Source organism: Pygocentrus nattereri, chromosome 1 (genome assembly GCF_015220715.1).
Source record: "Pygocentrus nattereri isolate fPygNat1 chromosome 1, fPygNat1.pri, whole genome shotgun sequence".
In the NCBI taxonomy this organism is placed as follows: domain Eukaryota; kingdom Metazoa; phylum Chordata; class Actinopteri; order Characiformes; family Serrasalmidae; genus Pygocentrus; species Pygocentrus nattereri.
In genome coordinates, this window is record NC_051211.1 from 12,071,334 (window position 1) to 12,086,261 (window position 14,928).

General features: G+C 40.5%; 1 protein-coding gene across 8 annotated transcripts in view; it reads right to left on the reverse strand.

Moving 5' to 3' along the window:
• Positions 1-732: 732 nt before the first annotated feature.
• Positions 733-14,928, reverse strand: part of fam126a (family with sequence similarity 126 member A) — a 51,807-nt gene continuing 37,611 nt past the window's right edge. For 7 of the 8 annotated variants that reach the window (XM_017701504.2, XM_017701502.2, XM_037541195.1 and 4 more), the window contains exons 5-11: positions 12,402-12,482; positions 12,187-12,302; positions 11,648-11,743; positions 8,480-8,596; positions 7,788-7,875; positions 7,286-7,445; positions 733-3,213 (exon numbers count right to left, since the gene is read on the reverse strand). In XM_017701504.2, the coding sequence (XP_017556993.1) occupies positions 2,618-3,213; positions 7,286-7,445; positions 7,788-7,875; positions 8,480-8,596; positions 11,648-11,743; positions 12,187-12,302; positions 12,402-12,482 (1,254 nt within the window). In that variant the 3' untranslated portion in view covers positions 733-2,617. Of the gene's footprint in view, positions 3,214-5,981; positions 6,306-7,285; positions 7,446-7,787; positions 7,876-8,479; positions 8,597-11,647; positions 11,744-12,186; positions 12,303-12,401; positions 12,483-14,928 lie in introns of all 8 variants that reach the window. The other variant, XR_005130737.1, reaches the window with a different exon arrangement.

Here is a 14,928-nt window from a genome sequence, read left to right on the forward strand (position 1 = left end):
GACATGCGTTTATACCAGACTATTTTATACCTTTAAGTATACAACTTCTGGATGAGAGTTAGTATTGCCGCTCTGCATCAGTGCTGCTGACCTCCAGGTGATAAACTCCACTTCGGATACCTTAGATCAGGAGTGCCCAATCCTGGTCTGGAGATCTACCACCCTAGAGTGTTCAAATCCAGCTCACCTGGCTCTAATGTTCAGATGCCCCTGAAGACCTTCATTATCTGGTGTGTCAAATTAGGATTGGAGCTGAACTTTGAAGTGTGGTGGATCTCCAGGACCAGGACTGGGCACCCATGCCTTAGATTAGAAGGTTGGAGCTGTACATGAAACGTTTTACACAACCTCAATGTGAGTGCATGTTATTTCAGGCTAGATCGAACTTATCTACTCTCATATCCAATTCTAGACTTTTCCTCTGGTATCAGCCTGATCTTAAAACCTGGTATATGATTGGTGGAAATACTTCACAACTCAGTTTGAGCCAAGTGTCTGATGATTTAGGATGACATATGAACGCACAACGCTAATGAGTGGGTATAAGGTTCTAGAAGCTACATTAGCCGCATAGCTCCAGAGCAAGCCTAAAGAAGCAAACCTCAGACACCAGACATGTCTTGGCTGATGGACTGCATTTAGGAAAAGGAAGGCAATTATAAATCTAATTTGTAAGGGCAAAAACAGGAGCAAGTCAGTGAAGGTTGCCTACACAAATTTGCAGAAGCTATCTCAAGTATAGTCATTTTTATTGTCCAAGAAGTTCTATCAATGTTGCTTTGTGACAAAAGGCAAAAAGACAAAATGCACAGTTTCATACTTTGTAAAACATACACACAATTATTACTGTTCAAATTTAGGAATAAAAAATAAATAAATAAATAAAGCACCAACCATTTTTAATCAGATATTTATTCTAAAACAAAAGTGGAAAAAGAAAAAAAATCCTGAAATAGACAACTTCGGTACACTACCACAGTGTTTCGTCAGAGTTGCTAAATTTAACCACAAAAAAAAAAAAAAAAAAAAAAAAAAAAAAAAAAAGAGAACAAAGTGGACCACACTGGATCCTCTTTTCAATAACAGAGATCACATCATAGAGAATGACAGGAGTTTGTGTGGCTGTAACACTAACCTTCCATCACACTGGTTCTTAGTCATGTTGTTAATACTGCATTCTTGCTGTCATGGGGGCAATACCTTTGTTTATACAATGTAAAAAAAAAAAGGAGGTGGGAGGCTTACTACTAAAAGTTGTTTACAAAACAGATTTAAAAGAGTCCGTCTCACAAAGCAGAATTTCTTAAGTTTAGCTTGATGCAACCCTGGATTTTCATGAAGGTGGATCACTTTTTTGGCCCTACATCAATGCGTCAGCCTATGCTGCTCACCTAACCTGCTCAAAGGCAGGTTAAGTTTGGGATTTTAGATCATCAAAAGCTCATGATGGGCAGAGGGGGACTCCAGTGGTATTTTTTTTTTATTACTTCATGATATCACAACACTTTAACAGACGAGGTAAATCATACTACATGAATAGAATAGAAACATAAGAATGCAAGCATTATTTTTTTTACTACTTCCTACATATTTACGAAGATATAATTTTCCATCCTTGAAAAATGAGCTGACGCCTCATCATGCTTCACTTTACTGGCTGTTTTCATGGGCAGGTGTATGAAAATTAGTCACAGCCTGTCTAAACCTGGGTTAACAGGAAGCTGTTAACCGCCTTCGTTATTAGGTTTTATGAATCTAAAATGCAGCTGAACATGCTTCATGAGACAGGCCCTCACATCTGCTGTCAAAACAACAATATTGCTTCAGAAATACAACATTAACGACTTGATCTAAACTAAGTTTTGTATCCGAGTCTCTATTTCTACCAGCTATTAATTTGGAACTCGACTGGGGGCGCAAACCGCACATACTGCCACAATGTCAGAAGCGTTAAGTCTAATGTTGATGGCTTTCATCAAAGCTCAGTACATAAAAAGGGGAAGGATATTCTCATAATTGTGCTCTCTTTCTTTAAAAAAACAAAAAAAAAAACAAAAAAAACAAATAAACAAGTCATGTTTGCACAAGATCAACACCCTATTTGAAAAGCTACTTGAGCGCAGCCTCACACGAATCAATACAGCATCAAAAATACCTTTAACAACCTGACGTACAATCTTCAGTACCGAGTCAATAGCATTAAAAAGTTCACAGACAACTTGAAGTACAAATGGGGCAAAAGGGAGTTTTGTTTGTGTTTTTTTATACACTTACTTCAAAAATACACTTTTTTTAAAAGAACATTTTAGTGATTAACACACCATTGACGAAATCCACAAAAATAAAAAACAGACTTTTCTTTTTTATTTTAAGGTGCAACAGTTTTGGTTCAGTGCCACCAGGGGGCAGGAGTGCTAGGACCTTCTTTCTCTTCAGCAGCCTCAAAAAGTGGCTTTTTGATAGAAATGAACAGCGAGTCATTTGTCTTCAGATTATGGCTAAAAGGTCCACTGCAGCTGGGGGCAGGGCTTTCAGGACTTTCAGTATAGTCACCGATCCACCAACTCCACACCTTCTGCAGAACCTGGGGGGAGGAGTTACTGTCAAGTGGGCTGGGTCAGACATCCGGGGCAAGGTGCAGGCTGATGCTGGGTGAACGCTGCTGTTGCTGATGGTGTTGGATGGGGCTCAGATGCTCCTCCTGCAGACTGCAGGCAGAGTAACGGTTCTCCCTGGAGAAGTGGTGGTGGTTGGGGGTGGGGCTCGCTACCGGGTTGGAGGGCACCGGTTGCTGCTGGGCGCCAGCGGCCGCAGCCAGGGCATTGCTGACCTGCTCGAAAGAGCGCGAGAAGACTGCGCTGGCTGTGCGGGACAGGCTCAGTGTGCCTGCCTTAGGCACTGACTGGCTGGACGTTAGCGTGAGGCGCTTGAGGGACAGCAGCTCCAGGTTCTCGCTCATGGCCCGGTTGCCTGACTGCTTCCGTGAGGGCTGATCCGCCCCCCCCTCCTTCTCTTTCTCCTTCTCTTTACTGGATCGGCTTCCCCCCAGGCGGCGCAGGCCCTTCCCCATCAGCTTCCCACTAACAGCCGTGGTGGCGTTGCTGACAACAATGGTAGGAGGGCTGCCCCCCTGAGCGCTGGGCTGTGTGCAGATGCCCTCGTCCACCTCCGAGATCTCCATCAGCTCATCCGGGGAACCCAGATCCACTGCGTCTGTGAGGGAGAAGGGAGTCAGTTGCTGCAGTTCATATACACACTTTGCAATGTTCTAGTGATGCACTGAAATCAAGATACATTGGGAACCAAAACTTTAAACTAGGTAATTTTTTTTATCTCTGTCTTTTCAATAGGACATTACTGATGTAATAGAACTGTATGTTGTAGGTAATGACAGCATAGGACTTTTAAGCCACTATTCTGCATTACCACTGAAATAAACTGTAATAACGACACCTTGATGTGCAAAGGCTTAGGCACCCCTGGTCAACTCATGTTTTGCTGATTTTCTAAGTGAAAATAAGTTAACACTGTACTTTGTAAATCCTGTACAGAGAGCATACTTCGACGTTTTAATCCACAGTTTCTTTTATATGCTGAATTTAACATACTTGGGAAATTGTAAACTTAAAATGTGACCTGTACAAAAGTTAAGGCACATTTTATATTTTCCAACACACAAAAGTCAGCACATACAGTGAAACTGGGGGCTAAAATTTGCAAAACAAAAAACATAAGTATGTTCTCTGTATTGTATTAACTGGGGGACTCCAACTTTAGCATATGCCAGTATGAGCTATTTCAAGTGTCATTTTTGTCCAAAAATCTGAAGCTAAAATTGTACATTTCAGTCCATCCCTACCAATTACTGATATGACTTCCTCGTAACTAACCATGGAACCATAACACAGAACAAATTAATTGGTACATTTGAAACCAATCCAAAAGTGATCAATTACTGAACTACCCATTCCCCACATAGCAACATAATATAAAGCTATAACTTACAACTAATAAAAAAAATAGATTTTGGGAAGATACATGACTTAAAAACTCTAAGCAGTTTAAGATCCAACTGGCACCACCTTACCAGAGGGCATTGGGATCGAAAGACGACAGGAGAAAGGGAAGGAGCAAAGCACATCACAAACCAGGCCAATCCATCAGATCACTCCAGATAGAGGACAGATAGGCAGCTAGGCAAGATATGGCATCAGATATGGCTAGATATGAGATGTGAACATGGATACTGATCAAATCATTTCAGATCTGCTCATGTTCGAAACAGACAATTTGGAAATAAGCTGCTGCAAAGCTCATCTAGAGCTGCCGATCTGCCTCGGTTATTACAACCAGTCTACAGAATGACTGTTTCCCATAGCAACCCAGCAGTTAAGTGTTGGAGCTCGAAGCACGGCAGCAGATTATATTTCATAAGGACTTTCTTCTGTTGGCAGTGAGGCGAGAGACCTAACTGTTCTGTAATTTGGGAAATTGTTAGCTGGCTCTAGTAGCTTAGCTGAGTAAACCACAGCAGTCCAGTGCAGAGATGCAACAGAAACAGAATGCAGAGGACTAGTATCGTGATGAAATGATTAAAAAGTAGATGCAGGGCAAAGTGCAAAGCACAGCATCCAAAGCAAAAGCCCTGACACAGCCAAGCATGCCTTGATCCTCACAAGGAAATCAAAAGGAAATCTTACCGTAACTTTAAAACAAGCATAGTTCAATTCAACAGATGCAGTGTATTAAGTCTTAAGAGGTTTTATACTGAAATATGTGAAAATATGTCTCAGCAGTTCAAGCTGGAGTAACATTCAGAACACTCGCTTAAGTAGGCTTGTGTGACATTTGATACATTGTACATTATACTGTTGACAGTTGTTTGATTTTTGATGCTGTTCAGTTTCGAAATCTGGTAACAGCAAAGGCTTAAACTTTGAACAGTTGCTGTTTGATACACTAAATGGCGACATGTACCGTTTACTCACTCATAGAGACTGAAGTTCTTTGCGCAAACATCAAGTCAAACAGCATCAAAACAAGACGTTACATTACAAATAAGGTCTGCCCGCTGAATTGTCAAATCAGAATCAAGATCAAACAATTAACCTAGAAAAACCCTTCTGTTTTAAAAGTCAGAGACCACCCATCATTTACTTATTTATTTTTTTAAAGAGATATTTCTCAGAAGATTAGACTCAAGATGCATAATGAAGAGGGAAATTCATTTTGGAAACTCCTGTTCAGAGTTCATGGTCGTTCATGGTCTACAACGGTCCCTATCAGATGAAAGCTAATTGAAACTTTCATATTTGAGAGAGAGGAAAACATCAAGCTGCTTCAGATCTGAAAACATCCACAGGTGTCTCTGTCCATCCTTCCACTGTGAGAAGACAACACTGTGTCTGAAAAGATGTGTAGCTGTCAAAAACCTTTCCTCAGAAAAGGAAATGAACAAAAAAGAAAAATGTTTGCAGCAAAACACTGAAACTGGATATCTGGGAGGTGGGATAAGGTTTTATGGACAAAAGTGTATGTTTGTAATTAGGACAGTGAAAAGCAACCAACTACTAAGACGGAAATTTGGATATTCTAGAAAAACATTTTCCTGACATTGAAAAATGAATGTGTAATGGGTGGAAATTAAAGAAATGATACAAGAAGAATGATCTCTGACTTTTGTACTATACTGTCCACACATAATACTGAGCATTAAGTTATGCACATAATTACTGATAGTAAGTGATTCAGAAAAACATCACCTAGTTCTGCCTTGTCCTCATCAAGTTCTTATTAATTAAGTCTTTTTTTAAATTTCCTTGCAGTATCTGTAGGCACACTTCATCATGCCAAGCTAAAGTATGCAAAATGGGGAAGTTAACATCATTGCCAAAAAACAAACAAAAAAAAAAAAACCCAAAACAAACAAACAAAAAAAACAAAATCAACCAAAACTCTGCCCCATGCCCCACACGTAGTACCTCTGGGCCCAAGGGGAGAGGGGAGGGGTGAGGGGGTTATCAGGTCACAGTGTGTGTGGAGGGGGGAGGGGCTCTAGAACTGGACCCTCCCCGCGGAGGGCGTCCCATCCTCCAGGTGCCTCCGCACAGACTTCTGTCTCCTGACCTCTTGACCTCTAGGGTCCACCCCCACCTCAGTCGCGCCCCCCAACGTCTCGCCCTCCGTCCGGCTACGCAGTGCTTCTCCGTTGGCCACCCGCTCGCCGCTCACCCCTGTAACACTAATGGAGGGGATGGGCCCGACCGGAGTCGAGTCCAGAGAGTCTACACTGTTCTCCTGAGACTCTGAAGGAGGATGACAGTCACATATATACATGCGCATGAGATACACAAACACAGACATACAATGGTTGAAATGATAATGAAATTAAGCCTCATTTACAGACAGAAAAATAAAAAAAATTATATGAATACAACAGAAATCATATACAAAAAAAGGGTGACAATGGAATACGAATGGCACTGGGAGCTCTTATAAATCTGAACGGCAATTACTGTGGCTCAAGTTAAAGGAGAATTAATAGTCTAAGTGACATTTTGAAATGTAAGGTAGGCATTTAAGTCAACTTGTTTTTCACTTTCTGAATTGCTACGTAATTATTATGCAAACACTCACACCATGATTCACTGCTCAAAATCTTTAGCCATTTCCAGCACAAAGTTTAAACTTAAAAGTAAAGAAATAAAGGGCTGCATGCTGTGCTTAATTGGCGCTTTCTGTGGGACATGCCCTAATTAAAGCAGGGCAGCTGAGAACCAGTACAGAGCTGTAATTACTGGAATGTTTTGCTGGGGACGTGAAGACAGGCCCTAATGGCTGTCAGGCTTGAATATGCCAGCTGCCGGTACCACATACTACCGCCGCACAGCACACAGATACAGCTGCAATCGATTGTAATGCCAGTTCTCTGTGTGCAACTAGCCAGACAACTGCAAATAATGATACAACTATCACTGAATAACATTAGGCATCGGTATGGAAATGGGAATGCAAATGGGATGTCTGTGATACATGATAGAAAGACAGACTGACTGACTGATCCGCCCTTTTCTTTTTAAACCAGCCGAACAGACTCTCATTGGCACGGTTTGTGATCTATAAGGTGGGCTCTACTGGAGAAGCTGTGGCCAGGGAACCCCTGAACGCACGTGATCAGGGAAAAATTGGCAAAATGTATCTGAAAACTGCACAGTGAGCGGCACTGCTGCTGTGGTAACAGCAACAGCTGCCGTGAGACAACACATTGGCTTAGGTTCCTCCTCACCATGCCGTTTCCAGCGGTGCCCGCGGATGGAAAGACTGGTGACTGCATTCCGGGAGATCCTGGAGGAAGTGGGCGTGATCTCAACCTGGATGGACCGTGTCCCTTCCTTATTTGACTTCAGAGCAGCTCCGCAGAGCGAGGACTTGATGGCATTTCCCACCTAAGAGATACACAGAAAAATATGCATAGGACACTAAAATCTCACCTTCCAAAGATCACATAAATGACCTTTAGAAAACCGTCTGATTGTGCTGCAGTGCAACTTGCCAAAACAAACAAAACCATAATACAAATACCAAGAGTGAACGCTGATAACATAGGACTAAACACACAATATCACAGATAAAGCAAGCCATGCACTTGCCTTCTAATAACCTTGGCAAAAAGTCTGTAAGGCACCATGAATTACAGCAGCAAAAGAATGTTTTAAAAAATGTGCATAATTAGCAGGAATTGGGTACATTTGCATAATTCCGTCATATGAGGAGGGGAGTGATCCTACCAGCAGGGCTTCTGGGTAGAGCTCCAGCTGGGCTCGATACAGCACGTCATCCAGAGCTTTGGAGCCCAGCTCTGACTCTCCATTACACCTGCAGTAAACCCAAGGGGAGAGAGGGATAAAGGATGAGACAGAGCAAAAACAGAAAGCAGAAATGAACGTACAAGACAGAGACAGGACTAAAAGAAAATAATCTTAAAATTAATGATGGCTAAACAAAACTGATAATCTAATTTCAAATCGCTTTACATGGTGAAATCTTCACACAATTAGTTGCATGTTAGAACCCAATTTCCATGCAACTTGATCATTACAAAAAGCAATTTAAAATCAAGTTGCATCTGACACATTTGACTACTCCACTAGCCAAATTACCAGCTTGTATATTTGTACATCGTATCATTCTCGATTTAACTCATTCATGAGGTGTAATTTATATATTTGCAGAATTTTCACTCTGCTAGAGTGCCTTGAGCAACGCAGGTTTAAAAAGACAAGTGATCTGTAACTCGGGCACAAAGGAATTATCATGCTGGTTCACCTTTAGAGGCAAAATATAATAGGGATTCTGCTAATGGCGAATGGTATGGAAAGAATTTACGTTTATGTTAGCCTAAATATAAAAGTGTTCTCATGCTAGTCGCCGTCAAAATCCTACAGAAACAGAAAACCAAAATGGTTGAGCTTTCACTCACAGAGCAAAGTGGATGCCTGTGATCAACTGGACAAGAAACTCTGACGTCACCATCATTCTGCTGTTTATGCCTTTGTACCTCCGCACCTGCTGTCTTGGATAGCCACAGATACTGACTCTGAGAAGGCAAAATATGACATGGGTCAGTACACAGCATGACATCCGAAATCTTATGCATTCATGCACATCATGTTTCCAGCTCCAAATTTAGCAGGTTCTTATCACTTGACTTGAACAATGCGACAACAAACATGGTAAAACAACAAACAAATGAGCTATTTATAAAGTATGTATAAATTAAGTATAAATGTTATCAAAGTTTTATACTTGCCGTTCTTTATTTAATTAGGCCAGCACTACAGAGACAGGTGGAAAGTTTTAATCTGTAGCATATGTGACATTATGCTATGAACATAATATATTAAAGTTGTCTTTATTTAGGTCCTTATTTGATACCACATCAAAGCCAATACTATGATGTAGTGAAGCCATTTTTACACCAGAAGCAGTGCGGCGCACACAGCAAGTAATTGGTTAACTGGTCAATTTGTGAATTAGCCCAACAAGTTCTAGAACATTCTTGTTTGTGCTTGGGCAATACAGCTGCTACAACTCCAAATATAGCTCTCTACCATTTTAATTATTTTATATAGAGTAAGGATACAGAACGGTGTACCGTTCCTAGCAACAATTTAGCATAGCACACATGGCAATGCAGCAAAAAATAGACTCCAAACATATTCCTCAACTTTTGTGCGTTATCAGTAGTAAACGATTTTGTTAATCAGTCACTTTTATCACTTGGTTACCTTGACTGGTATTAAAAAGGCCAACAATGACACCCATAATGCATTTGCCTCAGAGCATAACTAACCATTTAAACCTAGAACATAATATAAACAAGAAAACTTAATTCAGTCAAAATGGTTTTAGTCAATTTCTTTCTTTTTTTTTTTTTTTTACTTTCCTATTTCCTGTCAATATTTTACCTTAAAGCACCCTTCAACAAGAACGTTTTCACCTGTATGGTGAGACACACAAGCTCTATTCATTGCCGAGAAGTCACGTGTCCCCCATTATCGGACTTCACAAAGGAGATTTAAAAGGAACTTTGGCCGGCTCAGTATCGTGTCTGAGCACCGCAGTGTGTGGTGATCTGTGCTCGCTGTAGCTACTGTATTCAGTGGCTCTGATTGCTCAGGATTCAACGCGCTAGCTGTTCAGCTGTGCAATGCTGATTAAGCTGTTGTAATCAGGGTGGGAAAAGACCAATAGCAGGTCCCACGTTGGCTCATGGAGCCAGGCAGGAGGCTTGGAGCTATTCCAAGGTTCAAGTCTTTAAGAGGATCAAAAGGGATAGGATGGAAAGGCTTTAGCTGTGCCTGCACCTCTCTGGGCATGACTATAGAACAATGGGCAAGGTAGCAGGAGATGAAGTGCTGATGCCAAATATGGGGAAACTCACTCACATATTGCATAAATAACTTTTGCTCATTGGCTGGTTTCGGAAAATGTTTACATCAATTAAGAAAAGGGAAAGTCAGGAGTTTTTTACTTGATTGTTTTGTTTTTCAATTAGCCATAGGGCTACATAAGTCATGCATTTCTCCATTTGCTCTGTGTGGTTCAGAGCTGCTTACTGTTGTTTGTTAGTTGATATCACAATATTGGCCTTCATCATACTAATGTTGCAGAAATCCTTTTTTTGTGCTGTGAACATCCTAACTGCGTCCCATGAGAGTGGACAAATCAACATTTTGGTCAGAATAATGCAGACCAGTCTTGAACCATGGCAGATCAAAGCTTCACCAATGTCTTTAATATTCTGCAAGACACACTACAATCAGGTCTGTCACAATTATTACATTACCTTGTCTGTGGTGATTTTCCACAGTTAGCTTTTACAGTCACATGTTAAATTTAAGCAGAAACATTTTTTGACATGTGACAGGTCTTACAATCCCTTTTCCAAAAAAGTTATGATGTGCAAAATGTAAATAAAAACAGAAAGCAACGATGTGCAAATCATTTAAACCTTAAACTTAACTTAAAATAGTACAGAACAAATAAAATGTTGGAAGTAAAATGCTAAGAAATGCATAAAAAAATCACAACAAGTTCAAAATTAATTGGCAACAGGTCAGTAACATGCCTGGGTATAAGTCTTTCAGAAGATGGGGGTTCACCACTCTGTGAAACACTATGCAGGCAAATAGTGCACCAATTCAAGAGTAACATTTCTCTACATAAATGGAGATGGGGATTTTATAATCTATGATAAACAATATTATTAAAAGATTCAGATTAAGATGGACTGAGGCAAAGCGGAAAAGTGTCCTGTGGTCCGAGGAATCAAAATTTTGAATGTCTGGGCTAAAGTGCACAGTTCAAAAGTCAGTAGCCGTGATTTTTTGGGGGTGCATCATTGCACATGGCATGCGTGACTTGCACATCTGCGAAAGAACCATTATGGCTAAGCATTACATACAGGGTTTGGAGCAACATACATTGCCATCCAGACAGCGTCTTTTTCAGGGAAGGTCTTGCTTATTAAGTAAGACAATGCTAAACTACATTCTGTACGTATTACAACAGCCTGGCTCTGTAGTGAAAGAGTCCGGATACTAAACTGGCTTGCCCGCAGTCCAGAAACGTCACCAACTAGAAATATTTGGCGTAATTTGAAACAAAAATACAACAAAGGAGACCCCAAACTGTTGAGCAACTACATCAAGCAAGAACTAAAAAATAACTTAATTTAAAAACTACAGAAATTGGTCTCCCCAGCTCCCAAACGCTTACAGAGTGTTGTTAAAAGAAGAGGCGATGAAACACAATAGTAAACATGCCTCCATCCTCACTATTTTGAAAAATGTTGCTGGCATCCAATTCAAAATGCACATACATATTAAAAAAAAAAAATTCTGTATTTAAACTCAAAACATTTCTGTCATCAGTTGGGAGCGACTAAATGTCAATAGCAAAGACTTTATATGCTAATAGTTGCACATAATTAACAAAAAAGGCTTTAACTCATAATTGCAATTATTGAAACAGGAACTAACCATTATCTTAAAAAGACTGCAACCCAATTGCAGTAACAGAATATAACAATATAATTGCAATACTGTGTTTTGTCCATATTGTGCAGCTCTTTAGTGTGTCTAACCTGGAGCTCAGCCGACAGAGAGACTGGAGGGATGAGCTGGTCATATAGCTTAGAGCAGCATTGTAGCAGAGCAGCAAAAACGTCAGCACTTCAAACCTGGGACAGAACAAAACACCATCAGGTTCCCATAGTGGTACAGCATCAATCAACTTTTTACCTTACCCCAAAAATAAATAAATAATTCATTCATTCATTCATTCATTCATTCATTCATTCAAATTATCCATGATAACCTGCTAATTAAAGACTGCAAAGACAACAGTCCCCACACATACACATTTGCCCTGCACATGTTAGTGTTTTTCCTGCTCTAACACACCTGATCCATCTAATCAGCTCATTAACAAGCCCTTCCTCAGGTGAAGTGGATGTGTTAAAGCAGGAAAACACAAAATGAGCAAGGCAGAGCTACTTTAGGACCAGGGTTGGGAACCTGTGGTCTAAAAGCTGCATAAACAACCCTCAAAGATGCATTAATAATAGATGGCGCAAATGAAAGCGTTCAGTGAAAACGTTGAATGTTTGATGAGCAACCACACCTGTTCTGTGCCGTGAAGGTCTCTCTCTGGAGGTGGGGTCCACTGTAAACAACTCTGCTCAGCCCGTGATTGGCCAGAGCTCCTTCAGTTAAGGCCATTGAACCAATCGCAGAGGGCTAAAGAATGAAACAAAGCAATGGAAATTGCTAGAATAGCTCTAGTATGACATAATTGGAAACATGCAGAGATAAGGAACGAACAGTCCCTGAACACACCTCATGGTATACTGATGGCTTGGATAAGGAGGGGACGGTGAAAGACAGTACTCTGCTTTGACCATCTTTATCAACTATTTCCTGAAACAGATAAAAAGAAAAAAAAAAAATCATTAGTGAGAGGAAAAAGTCATTGAAACAGTGATGCAAATTAATGGTAATACTTTTAATAATTCTGCAAGCTCTCTAACGATGTCACAGCTCATTAGTTTGGAGAGTATGGCAAATGTACAGTACACAAGGTACATTCTGGTAGTCGTTATACAGGCATTCAACAATAGCTATCCAACCAGTCTAGCCTGTATAAAAACAGAAGCCTTCACACAGACACAACCTCACCCATCATTGTGGCAGTATGTTTACTATGCGCTCCAGATGGAAAACTAAAGCCATTCCCATGACGGCTCATCCTCCTAACTTTGAAGAACTGCCTACCTTTATTTAATACCTAGGAAAATGGCCAATAACCTTTTATTCACCAGAGTACATTTTGGTTCTTCTATCTGAATTTACACGTCCAAATCATAAGGCAAATTATTCAGTAACTGCATGAGATTTATTTTTTGTAAAAGTTCCCCTCAAATTGAATGAAAGTGTGTTTTATGATCTACACATACTGCTACATGCTTACAGTTTAGTGCCGAAAGCCAAAAATCTTAGACGCCCTTTGTTTTGTTTTTTTAATTAAAAAAAAAAAAATAATAATTTTTACAGAAGAGATCACTAAAGACATGACATCTGTTTATAGTTTATAACCCAGATTTATGGAAAAATGGGTCAACAAAAATTATGAGTTCAGCTTCTTTTATTATAAGGGTTTAAAATTACATCATCTATTTGACTGGGAAAAAGACAGTTACAGCTCTCATTTACATAGGACACCCACATTTGAATGTAGCTTATGAAATATGAAAGTTATGAAGAATATGATGAAGTGCATTTTGGAACCACCGGTGGTCTCAAGGAGTTGAAAAGGTTAAGTACAAGTTCTTTAATTTTGCAGCATAAGGGAGAATGCAAGAGGAAAACTTAAAACAGAAGCCTCAACATAAAAATTTCAGTATTTAGTGTCCATCCTTTACTACAGATTACATTCTTTTCAGTAGACTCACTTTCAGTCAGACATATTCAGTGATGGTGAGGTCTGGAGTGGAGCTCGATTTTCTCCTCTTTCCCAGAGACGAAAGCTTTAAGAACTGTTCATCTGATGGGGAGAGTTTCACATGTTTGTTACGAGTCATTTTCTATGTAGATTTTAATTATTTTTAAACTCCAGTTTTGGACATTGACCTCTGCGCACTATGCGCCTCAGCATCTGCTGACCCCGCTCTGTCATTTTACATGGCCGACCACTTTGTATCTGAGCTGCTGTCGTTCCCAAATCGCTTCCACTTTGTTATAATACCACTGACAGTTGACTGTGGAATATTTAGTAGCAAGGAAATTTCACGATTGGACTTACAACATGACATCACAGTGCCACGTTGGAATTCACTGAGCTCCTGAGAGCGACCCATTCTTTCACAAATGTTTGTAGAAGCAGTCTGCAGGCCTAGGTGCTTGGCACACCTGTGGCCATGGAAGTGATTGGAACACCTGAATTCAATGATTCGGATGGGTGACGGAATACTTTTGGCAATGTAGTATATATACACATGTGTGTGTATTTCACATATATGTATCGCTGGTGGTCAAAAACTGAAAAACAAATGAAGATTTGAGGTTGTTCACACAACAGCAATGTATGCAACTGTATGTGTTGCTGCAGTCATCCCTTAGTATTTCTTATGCACAAAAAGGGTCCTTGGCATAAAATGGAGCACAGCTTTTGTTCCGGTTTCACTGAACAAGCTTTTGAAGCACTGATGCAATTGCTAATCACAGGCTAATGCATTACAAAATTGCGCATGCCAAACACAAACCAACACAATGCATCTTTGTATCTGAACTGAAACCCAGCTGAAGAAAAGCTCTCCCTCTAGGGCACTGTAAGCTATTATGGCCAGCCAGGGGAATAACACTGAGGCCAGCGTTTCCACAAATACGAACTGACAGCACTCTGTGTGTGTGTGTGTGTGTGTGTGTGTCACTGACAGTGTCCAAGACACTGACGACTGATTGGATTCTTGTGTAAATTTGTGTTTATGACAAATCTGTCTTTGGCCTTTATTTGACATGATGCCCACTGGTCTACTGTCCCTAGGGCATGTAGTCGATCGCGGAGCTGATAATGTCAGGATGATTAACGCCCCCTGACACCATGAATGGCATTTGATTGGCAGATGACCTACTCTGTTATTCAGGGTGCTGGGGAGATGAGAAGGCAGAGGAGCATAAAAGACCCCAGACAGAAACACCCCTTCTGGGCTTCCTGTTCCTCTAACTAAGCCTGGCTCACAAAACAATACACAACCCATCAATCAGCTACACTTACCTCAGATCTTTTTACTATGTATTACACATTAGTGTTCTGCTTCAGGCAATAAGCAGGTGCTACAGGAGCTGTTAAGGCAAAAGCTCACAGTGG